The sequence below is a fragment of the Dendrobates tinctorius genome, unplaced genomic scaffold (assembly GCF_039654945.1).
Source record: "Dendrobates tinctorius isolate UK_male_01 unplaced genomic scaffold, ASM3965494v1 ptg000019l, whole genome shotgun sequence".
Taxonomy (NCBI): Eukaryota; Metazoa; Chordata; class Amphibia; order Anura; family Dendrobatidae; genus Dendrobates; species Dendrobates tinctorius.
This window is the reverse complement of record NW_027361687.1, coordinates 77,330,155-77,353,163: the sequence shown is the minus strand read 5'-3', so window position 1 is coordinate 77,353,163 and position 23,009 is coordinate 77,330,155. Positions and strand designations below refer to the sequence as shown.

Here is a 23,009-nt window from a genome sequence, read left to right as displayed (position 1 = left end):
GTGTTTTGAAGACAAGAAAAATGTTAATCTCTGGATGAGACCTTTATCTAAAGATTGTCCAGATAAGGACAGATTGTCTCCGAGTGAGAATAGAGAAGCACCATCAAGGGACCGAACATCTCACAGAGCATATACTTAAGGTGCTGTGTCTCTTTGTTTCCATAAGCACTGTCTGACAATATCCAAATATGAAGATGGGAATAACTGTTTAATGTTAGCACAAAGAATAAGATGGTCATCAAATCTAAGACAAAACATTCCTACCAAGATGACAACAAAACCCATAGAACAGTCATCACTGGAAGCCCAACAATCAAAAAACTGGGGTTCTGCAAATCCATTCATAGCCCAAGGTGCTGATGAACACAGTCAAAAGCTATTTTCGGCTGCCTCCATCAGTTCAACAGATTTGGAAAAAGATGGATTTTTGGTTCTTACCGTAAAATCTCTTTCTTGGAGCCTAAATTGGGGGACACAGAATACCATGGTGTATGCTGCTGCTGCTAGGAGGCTGACACTATGCAAAAACAAGAAAATTAGCTCCTCCCCGGCAGTATACACCCACCGACAGGCACCAAGCACCTCAGTTGGTGAAAAAGCAGTAGGAGAAGCAACGAGAAAAACTCGAACATATGTACCAACCCAACAAGGGACTCTAAGACCCAACACGGTACAACTTAAACAGGGAGGGTGCTGTGTCCCCCAATGAAGGCTCCAAGAAAGAGATTTTACGGTAAGAACCAAAAATCCATCTTTCTTTATCGCCTTATTGGGGGACACAGAATACCATGGGACGTCCCAAAGCAGTCCCAAGGGTGGGAACAGCAAAAAGGAACGAAAGTAACCGAAAGGCTCAGGTCGGCCGGTGAGCCACCGCCGCCTGCAGAACCTTCCTACCAACCACAGCATCAGACGAAGCCTGGGTATGAACCCTGTAGAACCTCGTGAAGGTGTGCAAAGATGACCAGGTTGCAGCCTTGCAAATTTGCATGGCCGAGGCCTGGTGACAAGCAGCCCACGAAGCCGCCACAGCCCGGGTGGAATGAGCTCTTACTCCCGGAGGGGGCCGCTTTTCCTGAAGACGATACGCTTCCAGAATGGTAGAACGAATCCAGCGAGCGATCGTGGATTTGGAAGCCGGAAGGCCCTTCTGGCGACCTTCAGAAATGATCAGCAAGGAATCGGACAGACGAAAGGAAGAGGTCCTGGCAAGATAGACACGCAGGGCTCTAACTACGTCCAGTTTGTGGAGAGACTTCTCAAGAGGATGAGATGGAGCCGGACAAAAAGAAGGAAGGACGATATCCTCATTGATATGGAAAGCGGAAACTACCTTTGGAAGAAAAGAAGGAACGGGCCTGACAAGGCCGCCAATTCAGAAACTCTTCTGATGGATGAAATGGCGATCAAAAAGGTGACCTTCCAAGAGAGAAGGGACAAAGGAATGTCCTGGAGAGGCTCGAACGGCGCCTTCTGGTGCGCGCTAAGGACGAGGTTGAGATCCCACGGGTCTATTGGTGAACGATGAGGAGGAGCCACGTGGGAAACCCCTTGTAGAAAGGTCTTGACCTGTGGTAGAGAAGCTAGCTCTCTTTGGAAGAGGATAGAGAGAGCGGAAACCTGGCCCTTGAGCGTACTGAGGGACAGACCTGCGTCTAACCCAGCCTGAAGAAACCCCAGGATAGACGGGATAGAAAAAGACATCGGGAAGACTCTTATCATCGCACCAACGGAAAAAAGCCTTCCAGTACCTATAGTAAATGCGGGAAGAGGCTGGTTTCCTGGCTCTGATCATAGTTTGAATAACCTGACTGGACAAACCTGATTCCTTCAGAATTGCGGTCTCAACGGCCATGCCGTCAAATTCAGAGACTGAGAATTCTCGTGGTAAAGGGGGCCTTGCGAGAGAAGGTCTGGACGGTCCGGAAGCCTCCAGGGAACGTCCGCGAGCATGTTGACCAGTTCCTCGTACCAAGGCCGTCTTGGCCAATCTGGAGCGACTAGAATCACTGGTACGCCTTCCGATTTTATCTTTTTGACCACCCGAGGGATCAATGCCAGAGGCGGGAACAGATACGGAAGTTGAAACTGGGACCACGGAGTCACCAGTGCGTCGCATGCGACGGCTAGAGGGTCCCTGGACCTGGCTACGAACTGCGGCACCTTGTGGTTCATCCGAGATGCCATGAGATCGACATCCGGGGTGCCCCAACGGTCGCATATCTGAGAGAAAACCGCGGGGTGCAGGGACCATTCGCCGGACGCTAGGCCCTGGCAACTCAGAAAGTCGGCTGCCCAATTTTCCACCCCTGGAATATGGATGGCGGAGATTGTCGGAACGTAACGTTCTGCCCAGCGTAGTATCTTGGCCACTTCTGACATTACTTGTTTGCTGCGCGTGCCCCCCTGATGGTTTATGTACGCCACGGCCGTGGCGTTGTCCGACTGAATACGGACCGGCTTGCCGGAGAGGAGGGGCTGCCAGTGAAGAAGGGCCAGGAAAATTGCCCTGATCTCCAAAAGATTGATTGGAAGGAGAGACTCCTGTGGCTTCCAGCGGCCTTGGGCCGCTTTCTGATGGAACACTGCTCCCCATCCTAGAAGGCTCGCATCGGTGGTAATGATTCGCCACTGAGGCGGAAGGAAGGACCTCCCTTGGAGAACTGACGCTGGCCGTAGCCACCAAGTGAGAGACTGCCTCACTCTGAGAGGAAGCCGAATAGGACGGTCCAAGGACCTCGTGGTCTTGTCCCAGGCTGAAAGCAGAAACAGCTGAAGGGGGCGAAGGTGAAACTGTGCAAAGGGCACTGCTTCCATGGAGGCCACCATCTTCCCCAGGACCTTCATGCAGAACCGAATGGGAATGGGAGCAGGCCTCTTGAGAGTTCTGATGCCCTTGGACAGAGTTGAAAATTTTTCCTTTGGAAGAAAAAAACTGGCTAGCTCCGTGTCGAATTCCATACCCAGAAAGGTCAGACGCTGGGTGGGGATCAGAATGGACTTCTCCTTGTTGACCAGCCAACCTAGGCGGCTGAGAGTGTCCAGGGTTATCTGAAGGCTCCGGAGACAGTCCTGGCGAGACGAACCCTTGATCAAAAGATCGTCTAGATAAGGGATGATGAGGATCCCTCTGGAGCGAAGGATGGCCATGACGGTCGCCATCACCTTCGTGAAAACCCGGGGCGCTGAAGCTAGGCCGAAAGGGAGAGCTGTGAACTGAAAGTGGTCTCCCTGAAACGCAAATCGAAGATACTTCTGATGTTGCACACATATTGGAATGTGCAGATAGGCATCCCGAATGTCCACCGAGCAGAGAAATTCCCCGGGCTCCATGGAAGCAATCACCGACCGAAGAGGCTCCATCCTGAAATGAAGAATCTTCATGTGGCGATTGAGCAATTTGAGGTCCAGAATAGGACGAAGAGAGCCGTCTTTCTTCGGGACTACAAAGAGATTGGAGTAGAACCCGGAAAAACGTTCGTCTGAGGGAACGGGAACAATGACTCCGGCGGAAAGAAGGGAGGAAATGGCCTGCAGAAAACCCGGAACCTGGGCCCGCTGACGCGGAGGCTGAGACCGGAAAAACCGTTTGTCCGGGAGTGAAGCAAATTCGATTTTGTAACCGGATGCGACGAGTTCTCTGACCCAAGCGTCGTCTACAACGGACAGCCAAGCATCCGCGAAAAAGGAAAGTCTGCCGCCCACCCTGGAAGAAATTCCAGGTGGGGGTGACCCGTCACTTAGACGAAAATCTGCCGGAATTGGCTCCTGCAGATCTGGAATATTGTCCTCTAGATCTCCAGCGAGGAGCGGGTTTGTAGGAAGGTTTCCTCTGATCCCGCTCCCTGGTGGCAGGCGGCCGATCCTGTTGAGTGGCTCTCTCCGTGGCAGAGAAGGGACGAAAGGGCCTGAATGGTCGAAACCCCCTTTTGTTGAAGGGACGTTTTGGTCGAGACTGGGGAAGCGAAGTACTTTTACCTCCAGTGGCATCGGAAATTATCTGATCCAGCTTTGCTCCAAAGAGCCTAGAGCCATGGAATGGCAGATTGGTAAGCGACTTTTTCGAAGTAGTGTCTGCATTCCATGACTTTAGCCAAAGGACTCGGCGTACAGCTACTATGTTGCTGTTAGCCCTTGCTACGCAGCCGGCCGCGTCCAAGGAGGCGGCCAAAAGGTATTTTCCCGCCTGGTTAATCTGATCTGCAAGATCTGCCAATTCGTCTCGAGGAGCTGAAGCTAAGATGCCTCTGCGAAGAATTTTTGCCCAAACGGAAATGACCTTCGCCACCCAGGCGGATGCGAAAATAGGGCAGAGAGAGGCGCCAGATGCCTCAAAGATAGACCTAGCCAAAGATTCAATCTGCCTGTCAGTAGGATCTTTGAGCGATGCCCCGTCTGGCAGAGAGAGCACCGTTTTAGAGGCTATCCGGGATACTGGAGGATCTACCTCTGGAGCCTTGGACCACTTTGAGAGCAGATCTGCGTCAAAGGGGTACAGAACGTCCAAATACTTGCGGCCTGAGAAACGTTGCTCAGGGCGCTCCCAGTGTTTGGATAAGGTAGTATCGAAATCGTTGTGATTGGGAAAGGTTCGGGACGGAGGTCTGTCTCGTCTAAGGAGAACCGAGCTTTCCTGAGTTGGAGCCTCATCCTGTTTAAGTTTTAGTGTTTGGAAGATAGCTGCAAAAAGACTATCGACCATGTCCCACGTTTTAGAAACGCTGTTCCCCTCTGAGCTAGCTTCCGAATGAGAATCATCGCCTGACTGAAGGCTGTCATCCGAGGAAGGAGACGGAGGCCTGGGAGCGGAAGGGCCCTGCGAGCTCGAAGACGAAGTAGACAGAGCCCGCTTCCTAGAAGTCCTTTCCTGTCTGTCTCTCTGAAGGTCGCGGTCAGGTGCGGACGACTCACCCCGAGAGGTGGTCGGGGCAGAGGTGGCTGAGGATAGCTGAGGTAATCGTTCTAAGACCTGGACCAGCGACTGTGATACTTTTGTCAAGTCAGAAACAGACTGTGACATTGTAACGGCCCACTCTGGGGGGAGAGAAGAGGGAAGAGCGCCCTCCGCCCGGGACTATGTGCGTTCCTGAGATGCTGACATAATGGAAGGACTGCAGGGGGGGCAGAATGGGGACGACTGACCCGATGCCCACTTCTTTTTACAGCGCGCACAGGCGTAATAGGTAGCGGTGGGCCTGAAGCAGAGATCCCCTGAAGGGTTGGGCATAAGTGAACTGCACTGAATGGCCGCAGAAATTAGGGAATAACTGCCGAGGAGAGCTAATCCCTGTCCCAGAGCCGAGCCTACCGAGATTCTGTGCGAGCAGCAGAAGACACGCCGAAGTGTCCCCCAAGCAGCGCAGGAAGGTAGTGAAAACCCAGGAAATCCTTGTGCTGGAAGAAGGGGGCGGAGCTTAGCGGCTGCGCCGTGATTGGGTAACGGCGACGGAGAGGGCATGGCAGAAAGGGGAGGCTGGCATGTCAAAGAGAAAGAAGCCCTGTGATGGGCTAGAAAAGGCGCGCTGAAAAGAGCGCGCTCAGGAAGGGAGGAGGGAGCAGAGAAATTCCCCTCGCTGAGGGGAAAGTGAAAGTAAAAGTGACGGCGCCGCAGCCCCATGCCTACCCCGACATACCGCGCTCAGGAAGCAATATGACAGCGGTCCCCTGCTTGCGACGCTGCTGCGGTGAGTGAAGGAATCCCCAGAGTCTCCCTGACTAGAAAAGGGGAAGGGAAGGGACGTAAACAGCTGTGAGAGCGCGCGGCAGGCAGAAAGGGCGGGAGATTCAAAAACTGTGGACATGTAATCCCAAGGTCCAACTTCTCCCATGCACTGAAGACTATGCGGGGCCGGAGGGAACGTACAGGCACTTACCTGATGTCCCTGAAGAGGATGACCACAGGGGCCCACGGGGAAACGGCAGGCCGCTGGGGGGAAGGGAGTCCTCTGTACCCACATCCTGCAGAAGACGGCTTGAACCACCTGCGATCGCCGTCTTCCTCTCAGCCCTGTCCCGAGAGAGGGGTGAGGAGGGGGATTCGGCAAGGACCAGCCACCTGTCCACAACCCTTATCACCGGAAGGTGATAGGGAAAAGTCCTGCCTGCGGTACTGAGAGTTGCGATGTGGGTGACACCACACTGCTCGCTCAGCCGCATGATATAGGAAATCAGGGTGATAAGTATACCCTGTTTCCCAACGGAAAAAACCCTAAAAGACAAAAGAAGAAAGGATTAAAAAGTTCAAACTAAACCCTGAAAGGAAAAATTGGATTAATAACTGCGGATCTGGGGAGATCCCGGTCCGCCTCCTACAGACATTAAGCACAAACTGAGGTGCTAGGTGCCTGCCGGTGGGTGTATACTGCCGGGGAGGAGCTAATTTTCTTGTTTTTGCATAGTGTCAGCCTCCTAGCAGCAGCAGCATACACCATGGTATTCTGTGTCCCCCAATAAGGCGATAAAGAAAAGAGCAGGACTGGCACCCCATGTCTTGAGACTGTGGAGGTCTTATAAGTGCATAATGAGTGTGATAGAAAGCTTACATGTTTATAGTGGGAGTCATAATCTCGGTATGAGGGAGGTTTGCGTGGCCGCTCAGTGTGGTCGTCATCAGAACTGTAGTCGGAGCTGTCATCGCTGGATGGAGCACTGTGCTGGAGACAAAACACAGAGAAGCATTTACACATAACCAGAAAAGGTGGGAAGGATGAAGACTTACATCTATAATATCTAAATATACAGCTCTGGCAAAACTTAAGAGACCACTGCAAAGTTTTATAAAAATCTGCTTCTCTACAGGTCTGACAGCCATTCCATTCCAGTGTCAGTTGAATTCCAACCAGAGGACACCTCATTCTACTTAAAGGGAATCTGTCACCCCTTTTTTGAGATATCATATAATGATATCATTCAACTGTGTGTCACATAAGGATTCTCTTAGTACTTTTGCTTCCCCCTGACCCCGCACCTGTCATGCATAAATACCTGTTTTATATCGGTTCAGATGTATGTAAACTGCAGCTGTCTGGGGCTCATTCAACTGCTCCCCTCCTCCCTGTCTTGCTCTACGCATTTCTTCTTGTGTAGAGCAAGACAGGGAGGGAGGGGGGAGCAGTTGAATAAGCCCCGCCCATCGGACCGGACCGTGGCGGTTTACATACATCTGAACCGATATAAAAAAGGTATTTATGCATGAAAGGTGCGGGGTCAGGTGGAAGCAAAAGTACTAAGAGAATCCTTATGTGACACACAATTGAATGATATCATTATATGATATCTAAAAAAAAGGGGTGACAGATTCCCTTTAATGTGCTTCTGATTTGGTGATCACCTGAACTAAATCTTATTTCATGATTGAAAATATAAAAAAACCCTTCTGTGGTGTTCACAATCCTCTTGCAATAGGACAAGCTGGATGGCAAAACAAGTGCTAGTAACATCCAAAAAGTAATAGGAATGAAAAAATAACTTTTAACCATGCCAAAGGAGTTGAAAAGAGAAGTCTTGAGAGAGGACAAGAAAAACAGGATTTTTGGTTGCTTACCGTAAAATCTGTTTCTCGGAGCCTTCATTGGGGACACAGGAACCATGGGTGTATGCTGCTGCCACTAGGAGGCTGACACTATGCACAGAAAAAGGTTAGCTCCTCCTCCGCAGTATACACCCCACCGATCGACACTAATCTCGTCAGTTAGTGAGAAAGCAGTAGGAGAAGTAACAAAATAGAGTGAAACAGAACAGACAACTCAACTGTAACCAACACACAAAACAAGAACAGGAGTTGCAGAACATGGGAGGGTGCTGTGACCCCCAATGAAGGCTCCGAGAAACAGATTTTACGGTAAGCAACCAAAAATCCTGTTTTCTCTATCGCCTCATTGGGGGACACAGGAACCATGGGACGTCCCAAAGCAGTCCCTGGGGAGGGAGAAGCAAACTTCCATTAGGTCTGAGAACTCACCACCACCGCCTGCAAGATCCTTCTGCCTAGGCTGGCGTCCGCCGAAGCGTAGGTGTGGACCTTGTAAAATTTGGCAAACGTGTGGATCGAAGACCAGGTTGCAGCTTTGCAAAGATGCAGCGCGGAAGCTCTGTGGCGCACCGCCCAGGAGGCACCCACTGCCCGGGTAGTGATCTCTAATTCCAGGAGGGAAACAAATCCAAAGTGGAAAAAAGAGCCGGGCTGAATAAACCACGCTGACCAGAAAAAAACACACCTTCGGCAGTCCATATAATAAAAAACTTCTAAAATAAGCCTACGCGTTTCGTGGCAAAACCAGCCACTTCATCAGGGCACCACATGCCCTGATGAAGTGGCTGGTTTTGCCACAAAACGCGCAGGCTTATTTTAGAAGTTTTTTATTATATGGACTGCCGAAGGTGTGTTTTTTTCTGGTCAGCGCGGTTTATTCAGCCCGGCTCTTTTTTCCACTTTGGATTTGTTTCATTTACTACCAGCGGGATACCAGCGACGACCGGACCTTTATGAGTGATTCCCAGTTTGTTGTGACTCACACAACTTCAGCAGGTGAGTAACTGATTGGGCTTGCTTGCTATTGTGGTTCTTCTAGACGATACACCCTATGTGCGCTTTCCATCTTTGTTAATTCCAGGAGGGGGCACTCGATGCTTGACCAGGTAGGCTTCCAAAATTGCCGATCTGATCCACCGAGCAATAGTAGCCTTGGAGGCTGGCTGACCTTTCCGCGCACCATCTGGAATGACGAAAAGTGAGTCTGTCTTCCGCAAGGGAGCCGTCCTAGCCAGGTAGACCTTCATCGCCCTGACCAGATCTAGCTTGTTCAAGGAGCGCTCAAGAGGGTGGATTGGACCCGGACAAAAGGACAGAAGAACAATGTCTTCATTTAGGTGGAAAGTGGACACCACCTTAGGAAGGAAGGAAGGCGGGGCCGCAGGACCACCTTATACTGGTGGAGCACCAAGAAAGGAAGGCGACAAGAAAGGACCGCCAATTCAGACATTCGCCGGATGGAGGTGATGGCCACCAGAAAGGCTACTTTCCAAGAGAGAAGGGATAGGGAAACTTCCCTGAGAGGTTCAAAGGGCGAATCTTGTACAGCCTCCAGGACCAGATTGAGATCCCATGGATCCACGGGAGCGCGATACGGAGGTGCTGCATGAGCCACCCCCTGAAGAAAAGTCTTGACCTGTGGTCGGGAGGATAACGTCTTCTGGAAAAGAATGGAAAGCGCCGAGACTTGACCCTTTAGAGAGCTGAGGGCAAGGCCCGCGTCTAGGCCTGCCTGGAGGAACGCCAGGATAGAAGGAAGTGAAAAGGACATGGGCGGAATGTCATTGGACTCGCACCAAGTGAAATAGGCCTTCCACGTACGATAAAAAATTCTGGAAGACGATGGCTTTCTAGCCCAGATCATGGTGTGAATAACCAGATCCGAAAAACCTGACCGTTTCAGAACCGCGGTTTCAACAGCCACGCCGTTAAATTGAGCGGCCGAGAACTGGGGTGGCAGATTGGACCCTGAGACAGATCTGATCTGTCTGGAAGCTTCCAGGGGGCGTCCGCGAGAAGGTTGACGATGTCCGCGAACCAAGACCTTCTGGGCCAATCCGGAGCGATGACAATGACTGGTACCCCTTCCGCCTTGATTTTCTTCAACAGCTTGGGAAGAAGAGGAAGGGGAGGAAACAGGGGAGCTTGAACTGAGACCAAGGAATGGTCAGAGCATCGGCGCCCACTGCAAGAGGATCTCGGGCCCTGGAGACGAATTGTGGGACCTTCCTGTTCAAGCGAGATGCCAGCAGATCTACGTCCGGAGTCCCCCAACGACAGCAAAGCTGATGGAAGACGTCCGGATGTAAGGACCACTCTCCCGCCGCAAGGCCCTCACGGCTGAGGAAGTCGGCGGCCCAGTTGTCCACGCCGGGAATGTGCAGTGCACCGCGGATATCGCTGGGACTGATACCTCTGCCCAGTGGAGAATCCTGGACACTTCCGCTAGTGCCGAGGGACTCCGTGTCCCCCTTTGGTGGTTGACGTATGCCACGGCTGTGGCATTGTCCGTCTGAATCCGGATCGGCAGACCCCTGAGAAGCCTTTCCCAGTGAATAAGAGACAGATAAATCGCCCGTATCTCGAGGATGTTGATCGGCAGAGATGTCTCGTGTCGACCACCGACCCTGAACTGTCCGATCGCGAAACACCGCACCCCAGCCGAGAAGGCTGGCATCCGTTGTCACAATCTAAAAGAGAAAAAGAAGCCAGCTCACCTGAAGGCATGTGTAGTGGATAGCCCGGACCACGTACAGTCTTCACGCAGTAACCAAGGAAAAAGAAAAAAGGTCCAGCTTTGCAAATTCAAGTCCAATTTATTGTTAAAAACAAGTCCAAAACAGAGCAAAAAATAGTGTGTTCACATGAGTAACAAGTAGTAGAACAGCTTGTTCTTTCTCAAAACAGCTTTTTTCTTTGAGAAAGAACAAGCTATTGTTCGAAACGCGTAATCTACTACTTGTTACTCATGTGAACACACTATTTTTTGCTCTGTTTTGGACTTGTTTTTAACAATAAATTGGACTTGAATTTGCAAAGCTGGACCTTCTTTTTCCGTTGTCACAATCTGCCAGTGATTCGGAAGGAATGACCGGCCTAGGGAAATGAGAGGTGACGTCAGCCACCAATTGAGGGACTGTTTGACCCGGGACGAGAGGCGAATTGGACGATCCAGGTAAAAGACAGACCTGTTCCACAGAGACAGGATGGCCTGTTGAAGTGGTCTCCAGTGGAATTGAGCAAAGGGAATCGCTTCGGCCGTCGCCACCATCTTTCCTAAGACTCTCATGGCTGACCGGAAAGATGGAAGCTGGGGGCTCTGCAGCGATTGTACATCCCGTCATAGAGAGGTCATCTTCTCCTCGGGGAGAAAGACCCTCGATCGACGGGTGTCGAACAATAAGCCTAGAAACACAAGACGTTGTGTCAGAACAAGGCAGGACTTCCATTTGTTGACGAGCCACCCGAATCTGGACAGGGTGTCGAGAACGATAGTCAGACTTTCGAGAGCCTGGGGAAAAGACGAAGCTTTGATTAGAATGTCGTTGAAGTACGGAAAGAGGACGAGACCTCTGATCCTCAAAAGGGCCATCAACGCCACCATGATCTTTGGAAATACTCTGGGCGCGGTAGCGACACCGAACGGCAGGGCGACAAACTGGAAGTGGTCCTGATGAATTGCGAAATGCAGGAACTTCTGATGCCCGGGAAAGATGGGGACATGCAGATAGGCATCTTGAATGTCTATTGAGCACATGAATTCCTGCGGCTCCATGGAAGCGATTACTGAACAAAGGGACTCCATCCTGAAATGTCGCAGGCGGACCCTTTTGTTCTGTAATTTGAGATCCAGAATGGGCCGAACCGCGCCGCCTTTTTTCGGCACTACAAACAGGTTTTAGTAAAACCCTGTGAATCGTTCTGTTACGGGAACGGGCACAATCACCCCGGAACTGAGAAGAGAGGCGATGGATGCAAAGAAAGCCGGAACTAAGGTGGGGTCTTTTGGAGGACGGGACTCGAAGAAGCGATCCCGCGGCCGAGAAGTGAACTCTATCTTGTATCCTTAGGATACAACTTCCCTGACCCAAGCGTCTTCCACCGAGGCAAGCCAGACGTCTCTGAAGAAAAGGAGTCTGCCGCCCAGTTGGGAAGGCGCCTTGGGACCTTGTTGATAGTCATGCCGATGTGGACCGTCCAGGTCTGGACCTGGAGGATCTGCCTTGGGAGGAGTGAGATCGCCAGGAGGGAGTGGGCCTAAAGGAGACCTTCTTCCTATCCTGGCGGGCTTGCGGCCTTTGTTGGTTGGAAAAAGGTTCTGTCGTTGCGACGCGACGGAAAGATCGAAAGGGCCGAAACTGACGCCTTGGAGGGGGTCTGCGAGGTTTGGACTGAGGGAGAAGAGAGCTTGTGACCCCAGTGGCGTCTTTAATAATCTGGTCCAGCTGGGATCCGAAGAGACGCGCTCCCTGAAAAGGCAGACTGGTAAGGGACTTTTTTGATGAGAAATCCGCCTGCCAAGCCTTAAGCCAAATTGTAGGCCAGATTGCAACTACGTTGCTTGACTCTTGAGCTGCACAAGACGCGGCATCTAAGGAGGCAGAGACCAAATATTCACCTGCATGGGAGATCTAGTTGGCTAGCTCGGCCAGCCGCTCTGGCTGGGCTCTATCCAGAATGCCTTGGCGGAGATCCTCCGCCCAAAGTAGCTATGGCCTTTGCTACCCAAGTGGAAGCAAAAACCGGACTTAGCACCGTCGCAGCCGCTTCGAATGCTGACTTTGCTAAAGATTCTATGATCCTGTTGTTAGAATCCTTCAGAGATGCCACACCTGAGATCAGAAGGACCGTGTTGTTAGATAGCCTGGAAACAGGAGCGTCCACAGAGGGGGAAGCTGACCAGTTGTCGTGAGCTCTTGAGAAAATGGATACAGCACGCCGAGACGCTTCCCTCTTTGAAAGCGCCTGGTCGGATTTTCTCTTTCCCTGGTAAGGAGCTTCTCAAACTCAGAGTGAGAAGCGAAGACTTTGGAAGGTTCTTCTGCCCGTTTGAACGAAACCTCCTGATCTGAGGGTTTCGCAGGGGAGTCTGTGATCTCGAAAGTGTGGTTGATTGCTGCAATGAGGTTCTGTACCGTAACCTTCATGTCCGCGATATGGTCAGAATCCAGCTCTAAAATCCCGTCGGATGGCGCATCCGAGAACGCTTCGCCTGACTCGGGGGAGGAGGCACGGGAAGGATACTGCTGGGAAGGACTAGGTGGCGAGATGGGGCGAGGAGAGGATTCCGGCCGGAGATCCTGCCTGGGCCTTTTGCGGCTAATGCTGGCTGGCTCAGATGGAGCCTCTTGTGACCTGCTAGATCCTGCAGAAGTATCCAGGGGCAACATATCAAGTACAGCCACTAGGGACTGAGACACCCTGGTGAGATCCGCCACTGATTGTGATAGAGAAGAAGCCGATCCAGGAATGGGGGATTCACTCTCACGTGGAGCAATAGGGGGCTCATGGGCGGCGGGCTCAATGGGATTGCTGCAGTCGAGGCAGAGGGGAGTGGACTGACCTGAGGGAAGTTTGCGTTTGCAAGATCAACATGCAAAGTACTTGACTAAAGTGCAAGTGGAGGAAGCAGGAGGACGAGCACGATCAGGCTTAGTTAGACATGATGAAGGAAAGTCACTGAAGCGGTGCCGGAAGGTTGGGGGACAGGAAGCAGAGGAGGGTGTCAGTCTGCAGTGCAGAGCTACTCACGGATCAGGTGTCCTGTAGATACTTCCAGCAAGAGATGCTGCACAGCTCGTCTGGGCCTGTAGGGCAGCAGGCAGAGGAAACGGACTCCGGCTGACAGGCTGAGAAAATGGAGGCAGCCTGAGAGGAACAGGGTAGAAATGCGCGCGCTTTCCTGATGAGGCCGAGGAGGGATGGGCGGAGCTAACCGCACTGTCAAGGCCGAAGATGGCGCCGCTCGCAGACAATAGGCAGGCTAGGAGTGGGCGGGCCATGCGCCGCCTCAGGGGCGCATAACATGGAGGGAGAGAGCGGTGGGCGGGCCCAAAACGGGCGGGATTGAAGTCCGCCTAAGGACAAGGCCCAAATTGAAGCCGGGACCTAGAGTAAATGCGGCGGCCGCCGGGAAACGCGGGGCGGCGCGGAGACATCACTGCACTGCTGCGGCAACCGCTCTCGACTGGATCCCTGCATGAAGCCCGGCTGCAGAGATGGAACAAGATAAGTGCAGCCGGGGGGGAGGGGGGAGGCAGTGAGAGAAAAGAGGCTGTCACGGGGCTACATGCTGAAAGGAGCCGTGATTCCTAGCCATGCCACTCAGGGGCCCCATACTTACCCTCTCTCTGTTCCGCCTTCTGAGCGGAAAACCTGGGGAAAGAAGAGGTACCTTCATCGTCCAGGTGGCGTCCATGAATCTTGTAGAAGGATGTCCGCGCCTCTTCCAAACCGACAGACTCTGGTGGGCGAGTGGGTGGGAGACGGGGGACGAGGACCAGTCTAGATGGCCTGACACGCATCCGTGTTAGGGGGCTCTTGGTCCTGCTGTGGAGTGCTATGAGGATACGGGGTGGCAGTACACGCCGTACTCATAGTCTCTTTGTGGGACTACAGATGTGACCATTCACTCTGTATCCCTCCGGAAACCTGAAAAGAAACGACACACACTGAGGTAGATATGGGTCTAATGAAAGACCTGTGTCCACCTCCTACTGACACTAAGCTAAACTGACGAGATTAGTGCCGGTCGGTGGGGTGTATATTGCGGAGGAGGAGCTAACCTTTTTCTGTGCATAGTGTCAGCATCCTAGTGGCAGCAGCATACACCCATGGTTCCTGTGTCCCCCAATGAGGCGATAGAGAAAGCTCAATTCTGGCTTTACTAGGCGAGGGATATAGTGAGCGTCATGTTGCCGCCATCCTTGAAATTTCTAAAACGGCAGACCATTACAACAAGGTCAAGCAGCAGACATTGGGGATAACAAAGCTACAGACCAGCAGGGGGAGAAAACGACTCTCCACTGACCGTCATCTTATTCGAATGTCACTCAGCAACCGCAGGATAACATCAAGCGGCCTATAATAAATATATATATATATATATATATATATATATATATATATATATACACACACACACACTGCTCAAAAAATAAAGGGAACACTTAAACAACAGAATATAACTCCAAGTAAATTCAACTTCTGTGAAATCAAACTGTCCACTTAGGAATAAACACTGATTGACAATCAATTTCACATGCTGTTGTGCAAATGGAATAGACAACAGATGGAAATTATTGGCAATTATCAAGACACCCTCAATAAAGGAGTGGTTCTGCAGGTGGGGAACACAGACCACATCCAAGTACCAATGCTTTCTGGCTGATGTTTTGGTCACTTTTGAATGTTGGTTGTGCTTTCACTCATGGTAGCATGAGACGGACTCTACAACTCACACAAGTGGCTCAGGTAGTGCAGCTCATCCAGGGTGGCACATCAATGCGAGCTGTGGCAAGAAGATTTGCTGTGTCTGTCAGAGTAGTGTCCAGAGGCTGGAGGCGCTACCAGGAGACAGGCCAGTACACCAGGAGACGTGGAGGGGGCCCGTAGGAGGGCAACAACCCAGCAAGCAGTACTGTCACCTCATCCTTTGTGCCAGGAGGAGCACTCCCAGAGCCCTGCAAAATGACCTCCAGCAGGCCACAAATGTGCATATGTCTGAACAATCAGTTAGAAACCGACTCCATGAGGATGGTCTGAGGGCCCAACGTCCACAGATGGGAAGTTGTGCTCACAGCCCAACACCATGCAGGATGCTTGGCATTTGCCACAGAACACCAGGATTGGCAAATTCGCCACTGGCACCCTGTGCTCTTCATAGATGAAAGCAGGTTCACACTGAGCACATGTGACAGACGTGACAGAGTCTGTAGACGCCATGGAGAGTGATCTACTGCATGCAACATCCTTCAGCATGACCAGTTTGGCAGTAGGTCAATAATGGTCTGGAGTGGCATTTCTTTAGAGGGCCGCACGGTGTTGGGCTTTGATCACAACCTCCATCTGTGGACGTTGGGCACTCAGACTATCCTCATGGAGTCGGTTTCTAACCGATTGTGCAGACATATGCACATTTGTGGCCTGCTGGAGGTCATTTCGCAGGGCTCTGTCAGTGCTCCTCCAGTTCCTCCTTGCACAAAGGCTGAGGTAGCAGTCCTGCTGCTGGGTTGTTGCCCTCCTACGGCCCCCTCCACATCTCCTGGTAGCGCCTCCAGCCTCTGGGCACTACTCTGACAGACACAGCAAACCTTCTTGCCACTGCTCACATTGATGTGCCATCCTGGATGAGCTGCACTACCTGAGCCACTTGTGTGGATTGTAGAGTCCCTCATGCTGCCACGAGTGTGAAAGCACAACCAAAATTCAAAAGTGACCAAAACAAAAGTGACACTCCTTTATTGAGGGTGTCTTGATAACTGCCAATAATTTCCATTTGTTTTCTATTCCATTTGCACTACAGCATGTGAAATTGATTGTCAAACAGTGTTGCTCCCTAAGTGGACAGTTCTGTTGTTTAAATGTCCCCTTTATTTTTTTTGAGATATATATATATATATACATATACACACACATATATCGAGAGAGACACAACAACCCTTCAACCCAACAGAGAAAAAACAAAATGCAAAGAGCTAAAAACAATAAAATATAAAAAATACCTTGTGTTTGGTTCTATGGCGCCGTTTCTTCTTTGCTTTCACTTTTTTTTTCTGCTTTTTTGACTTTTTATGAGACTTTTCTTGCGGCTCCTCCTCTTCATCTTTTGCCTCTTCCTTTATTTCTTCCGGCTTTTCCTCCTCAAACCCAGCGTCGTCTATTTCACCGTCTTCCAACTCGCCCTCCTTTCTGTAAAGAAAGACAGAAAGATCAATATAAAGATATTTGAGGTACAGATACACGCAGTGACTGCAAAATAGGTTTTACAGTAAGAACAAACTTCGGTCCAGGGTTTTAGCTTGTCACATACTCGTGGCATCCATGACAATCGCAAAAACCTCAACCCAGCTGTATCATATAGTGACCTAATACGAAAATACAACCAGCGTTATAGGTAACCCAATGTCACGGGGAGGTATAAAACCCCATGTAAATGTAAAAAGGTTGTCTAACAAAAAAGAAAAAAATCTGTTCCATCAATAAGCATGAACCTGCGTCTGGCAGCACATTTCTCCTGCAGAGAATTAGCATTACGTTCCAGCAATTGAAAGGAAAGGCAGGACCCACCTACATGATGTGCCATGCCAAAAATAATTGTGTCTATATCATCCTCTAACATTTTGACTGTGACATTTATAACAGTATACACTGCAAAACTATGATTTTTTAAATCGTACAAGCCTTCAAAGCCTACTAGGGTAACTTAAAAACCAGTACGAAAAAAGGTTTAAAAAAAAAAACCACAGGAACAGTTCCATCCAACTACCACCCAATAACCTGCCTTACAACAATATGGAAACTCCAGCCAGGCATCATAGCCACCAAGCTACAGAACCATATGAACCAGTACATGAATCCAGATCAGAAAGGCATTGGAACCGACACCAGAGGCTCTAAGCACCAGCTCCTAGTAGATAGAGCAGTCGCTCAAGACTCAAGATACAGACAGACCAATCTCAGCGCAGCCTGGATTGAATACATGAAAGCCTATGACTCAATGCCACACACATGGCTCTGTGAGTGCTTGGCTCTCTACAGTGTCAACAGGAAATTAAAAACCTTCTTTCGGAAACTCAATGGGGCTATGGAGAACAATACTGGAAGTCAACATCCAAATACCATCAAAGCGTAAGAGAGGTTCTGAAGAGCCAGCTCAATGGGAAGAATAAAATCCGTGCCATCAATACATATGCCCTGCCAGTTATCAGATACCCTGCTGGCATAGTGTGCTGGCCAAAAGAAGAGATGGAAGCTGCAGATGTGAAGACATGAAAGCTCCTCACAATGCATGGAGGTCTCCACCATAAGTCTAGCACCCAAAGATTGTATACCAACAGAAAGGAGGGTGGGCGAGGCTTGATAAGAATCCAAGCCACCATCATGGATGAAAGAGTATTCAGGAATACATCAGAAAAATGGCACCAAAAGATGAGATGCTGAGAGAAAGCTTAAGGCAGCAGCAACAACAACAGATCTGGAAGGAAGAACAGGAACATGAAGCAATATGGCAAGACAAGCCGCTGCATGGGATGTACCACCGGCAGATAATGGAGGTGGCTGATATGAAGAAATCCTACTAATGGCTGGAGACAGCACATAGGCACTAATTATTGCGGCACAAGAGCAAGCACTAAGGAGGAGACCCATAGAAGGGGGAATCTACCACACAAGACAAGACCCAAGGTGCAGAATATGCAAAGAAATCTCAGAAATAGTCCAACACATAGAGGCAGGATGCAAAATGCAAGCAGGAACAGTGTATACTGAATGTCACAACCAAGTAGCAGGAATTGCATACAGCAGTGTTCCCCAACCTTTTATGACCTAGAGAACCACATTCAGCTCTGAGAGGGTCGAGAGCCACATCCAGCTCCCTCCCTCCTCACAGTAGTGGCAACCAGAGCTCCCATTACGGGTATAATGATAACCTAGGCTTTTCCACAGAATTCACCCTGAAGCAGTATACCAAGATCCAGCGGTCACCATAATACCCCCATTCAGTATTCTCCCATCAAGCACTCTCAATACACTGTCTCATTCAGCTTCAGTTACCTCCTCTGACAGATAGTATCATCCTGTCTCCAGCGTACCTTACATAAATTATCTCTAAACCCCTAAGATCAGTATATGTGCATCCAGATCTGATCTTCTGTGCAGGGCTACTCACAAAATTTACCACTTTGAGGTTTGCTCTTCATACATGTTTGTTAGACCTGGAGCTTATGCACCAAGCTAGAAGACAGCCGCTAGCCACAATTTGTGGGACCGTGAGCCACAGGTTGGGGACCCCTGGTACAGAGGAACATCTGCACAGCATACGTGCCAAGTCCCCCTGATTCCATCACTAGGCCTTCCCGTACATTATATACATCACTAGGCCTTCCCGTACATTATACACATCACTACGTCTTCCCGTACATTATACACATCACTACGTCTTCCCGTACATTATACACATCACTATGTCTTCCCACACATTATATACGTCACTAGGCATTCCCGCACATTATATACATCACTAGGCCTTCCCGTACATTATATACATCACTGTCTTTCCGCACATTATATACGTCACTAGGCCTTCCTGTACATTATATACACCACCAGGCCTTCCTGTACATTATATACATCACTAGGCCTTCTCGTACATTGTAAACATCACGTCTTCCTGTACATTGTATACATCACTACGTCTTTCCGTACATTATATACATCACCAGGCCTTCCCGTACATTATATACATCACCAGGCCTTCCCGTACATTGTAGACATCACCAGGCCTTCCCGTACATTGTAGGCATCAGCAGGCCTTCCCGTACATTGTAGACATCAGCAGGCCTTCCCGTACATTACATACATCACCAGGCCTTCCCGTACATTACATACATCACCAGGCCTTCCCGTACATTGTAGACATCACCAGGCCTTCCCGTACATTGTAGACATCACCAGGCCTTCCCGTACATTGTAGACATCACCAGGCCTTCCCGTACATTGTAGACATCACCAGGCCTTCCCGTACATTGTAGACATCACCAGGCCTTCCCGTACATTACAGACATCACCAGGCCTTTCCGTACATTACAGACATCACCAGGCCTTCCCGTACATTACAGACATCACCAGGCCTTTCCGTACATTACAGACATCACCAGGCCTTCCCGTACATTACAGACATCACTAGGCCTTCCCGTACATTACAGACATCACCAGGCCTTCCCGTACATTACAGACATCACCAGGCCTTCCCGTACATTACAGACATCACTAGGCCTTCCCGTACATTATATACATCACTAGGCCTTCCCGTACATTATATACATCACTAGGCCTTCCCGTACATTATATACATCACTAGGCCTTCCTGTACATTATATACATCACTACGTCTTCCCGTACATTATACACATCACTATGTCTTCCCGTATCGTAAACATCACTAAGTCTTCCCGTACATTATATACATCACTACGTCTTCCTGTACATTATATACATCACTACATCTTCCTGTACATTATATACATCACTACGTCTTTCCGTACATTATATACATCACCAGGCCTTCCCGTACATTATATACATCACTAGGCCTTCCCGTACATTATATACATCACTACGTCTTCCCGTACATTATACACATCACTACGTCTTCCCGTATCGTAAACATCACTAAGTCTTCCCGTACATTATATACATCACTACGTCTTCCTGTACATTATATACATCACTACGTCTTCCTGTACATTATATACATCACTACGTCTTCCCGTACATTATACACATCACTATGTCTTCCCGTACATTATACACATCACTATGTCTTCCCGTATCGTAAACATCACTAAGTCTTCCCATACATTATATACATCACTACGTCTTCCTGTACATTATATACATCACTACATCTTCCTGTACATTATATACATCACTACGTCTTTCCGTACATTATATACATCACCAAGCCTTCCCATACATTATATACATCACTAGGCCTTCCCGTACATTATATACATCACTACGTCTTCCCGTACATTATATACATCACTACGTCTTCGCGTACATTATACACATCACTACGTCTTCCCGTATCGTAAACATCACTACGTCTTCCCGTACATTATATACATCACTACGTCTTCCTGTACATTATATACATCACGACGTCTTTCCGTACATTATATACATCACGACGTCTTTCCGTACATTATATACATCACGACGTCTTTCCGTACATTATATACATCACCAGGCCTTCCTGTACATTATATACATCACCAGGCCTTCCTGTACATTATATACATCACCAGGCCTTCCTGTACATTATATACATCACTAGGCCTTCTCGTACATTGTAAACATCACGTCTTCCAGTACATTGTATACATCACTACGTCTTTCCATGCATTATATACACCACCAAGCCTTCCCGTACATTATATAGACCACCAGGCCTTCCCGTACATTATATACATCACCAGGCCTTCCCGCACATTTTGTACATCACCAGGCCTTCCCGTACATTATATAGACCACCAGGCCTTCCCGTACATTATATAGACCACCAAGCCTTCCTGTACATTATATAGACCACCAGGCCTTCCCGTACATTTTATACATCACCAGGCCTTCCCGTACATTATATACACCACTAGGCCTATAGCATGATGCACTATCGCCATTTCTATACAATATACCTGCTGTGCTTACATATATGAATATGTATACACAGATACGTGTACATATACACATGCATGGCACAAATAGCAGCCCAGTACTCAGTAAAGGGGTGCGATTCCTCCAAGACTAGAAACAAAGACACTTCTGGATAAACCAAAACCAGGAAAAATGGAGGCATTGAGGCTCAAAGAAAAAAATAGGTGACTTCTATTATTCAGCCCTGATGAGAAAGCTCCAGCATCCATCACTGAGGATGAAACCTTGTACATCGGTGGCTGAATAACGTGCCGATGCAGGAGCAACCACTGAGATATATACTATATACACATCAGTAGAAAATCATCATGGCGACCACCTGAAGATCCCGGCTGTCACCATCACACAGTTTTAATAGTCACATCTCGTTATTTTACACCATTAACCCCTTTCATCCAGCAGCGGAGCCGTCACGTGCACATGAAGAAACAAATTCACGATAAATTGCCATTTCCACCCTTTTTTTCTTTGCTTCACATCACATTCAGGTATTTTTTTCACACATACACAGCATGTTGCCCAAGATGTGAGGGCTAAAAAAGGAAGAAAAAGAATCCTGTCAGCCATGGAAATGTAGAGATGGACGTACATGAGACAGAGACACCCCCCACAGAAGAGCCCAGAGACGGGACAAGACGTGATGGCGGAGGAGAGATGAGAAGAAATAATAAGAGAAGGCATTACTCGACCTTTCGTCCCCTGCATGCTGACACTCTGTCATGTGGGTGTCTGGGGCTGGGTTGGGGGGTCTGGAGAACAGGCTCTCAAAGGCCATGTCTGCGGAGCACCCGCCTGCTCTACTCTCTCTACTCTGTCACTTTCCTATTAATTACATACAGATTACTTTATCTTTCTTTTTTTTTTACACTGAAACCGTGAGCGTTAACAGCCTACATCCCAGCTGCGGAGCCGGTACTACACCGTTCAGTGCCGCCGTGTAACGGGGTGAATACGGTGCGCCGGAAGCTACGAGGAGGAGGAAGAGATAAAAGAATGACCACTTCCGGTTTACTTCCCGCCTTCTCGCCTTCCCGCCTAACCCCACCGACGAGTTTGTAGCTTAGCCAATAAGAACGCGGCTTTTAGTGAGGCGAGAAGGGGGCGTGGCGATCCATGAGGAGAGATGAACTATGATTGGGGCTGGTCTGGAAGGCTGGAGTTAAACGTTATTGTTTCTGGTTAAAACTACGAGTTCCAGAATTCCTGGCTGAGAAGATTCGTAGAGCGTCAGAGAAGAGGATTGTGGGTGTTGTAGTTTATGTGTACAGAGGCCTCAAATGTTTATTTAAAAAGTAAAGAAACGTTATATACATTGATTTGGTATGAAGTAAATATTTATCTGTTCATATTTAATATGAGGAAATAAATTCCGCCATAGACAATAATACAGGGTTATTAATGGATTCCGGTTTCTTCTCCATCAGGGCAGGAAGGAGCAAAAGTCTTTTATTCCACGAGATAGGAGTAATTATTATTGTCAAGACGGTGTGATGTGGAAGTGCAGTTACTGGTTCTATGGAACTACAAATCCCAGAATACTTTGTACTTGAAAAACCTTCTTACTAATCGAAAAAAGTTGGCACTGCATGCTGGGAGATGTAGTTTCTAGAAGCCATTTATTATTAGCATTATTATTATGCGAAGCTGACGTTGGTCTCCTATCCAGCAGTTGGTTAGGCTGTGTTCATACATTGCGTTTTTGACACTTTTTTTCTGCTGCTTACAAATAGGCTTTGCTGCGGTTTTGTGTGTCTCTCATAATGCTGATAAACTTTTGTGCATAAAACAATCATCTGATTCCACATCATCAGGTTTTGGGCACCAAAAACGCAGGAGAACCAGATCCCTGCGCTGTTGCAGGTTTTTTTTTTACTTTCAATGGGTGAAACACGCTGTAAGAGAAAGACTTTTCTGCTACATATGCGGGGAAGGTGACTTGACGGACGGACTTGACTAGAGGAAGAAGGGATGCTGGGTGCACTGTAGACGGAGATTGGCAATGACAGAAGGGTAACAACTGGGGAAGATAGAAAAGAGAGTGCAG

The 23,009-nt window shown here is 49.1% G+C and overlaps 1 protein-coding gene across 1 annotated transcript in view; it reads right to left on the bottom strand.

Moving 5' to 3' along the window:
* The window catches only part of ZC3H6 (zinc finger CCCH-type containing 6), a 93,343-nt gene extending 71,388 nt beyond the window's left edge, over positions 1-21,955 (bottom strand). The window contains exons 1-3 of the mRNA XM_073567242.1: positions 21,655-21,955; positions 16,255-16,441; positions 6,543-6,653 (exon numbers count right to left, since the gene is read on the bottom strand). Of these exons, the coding sequence (XP_073423343.1) occupies positions 6,543-6,653; positions 16,255-16,441; positions 21,655-21,740 (384 nt within the window). The 5' untranslated portion in view covers positions 21,741-21,955. The remainder of the gene's footprint in view (positions 1-6,542; positions 6,654-16,254; positions 16,442-21,654) is intronic.
* Positions 21,956-23,009: the final 1,054 nt, after the last annotated feature.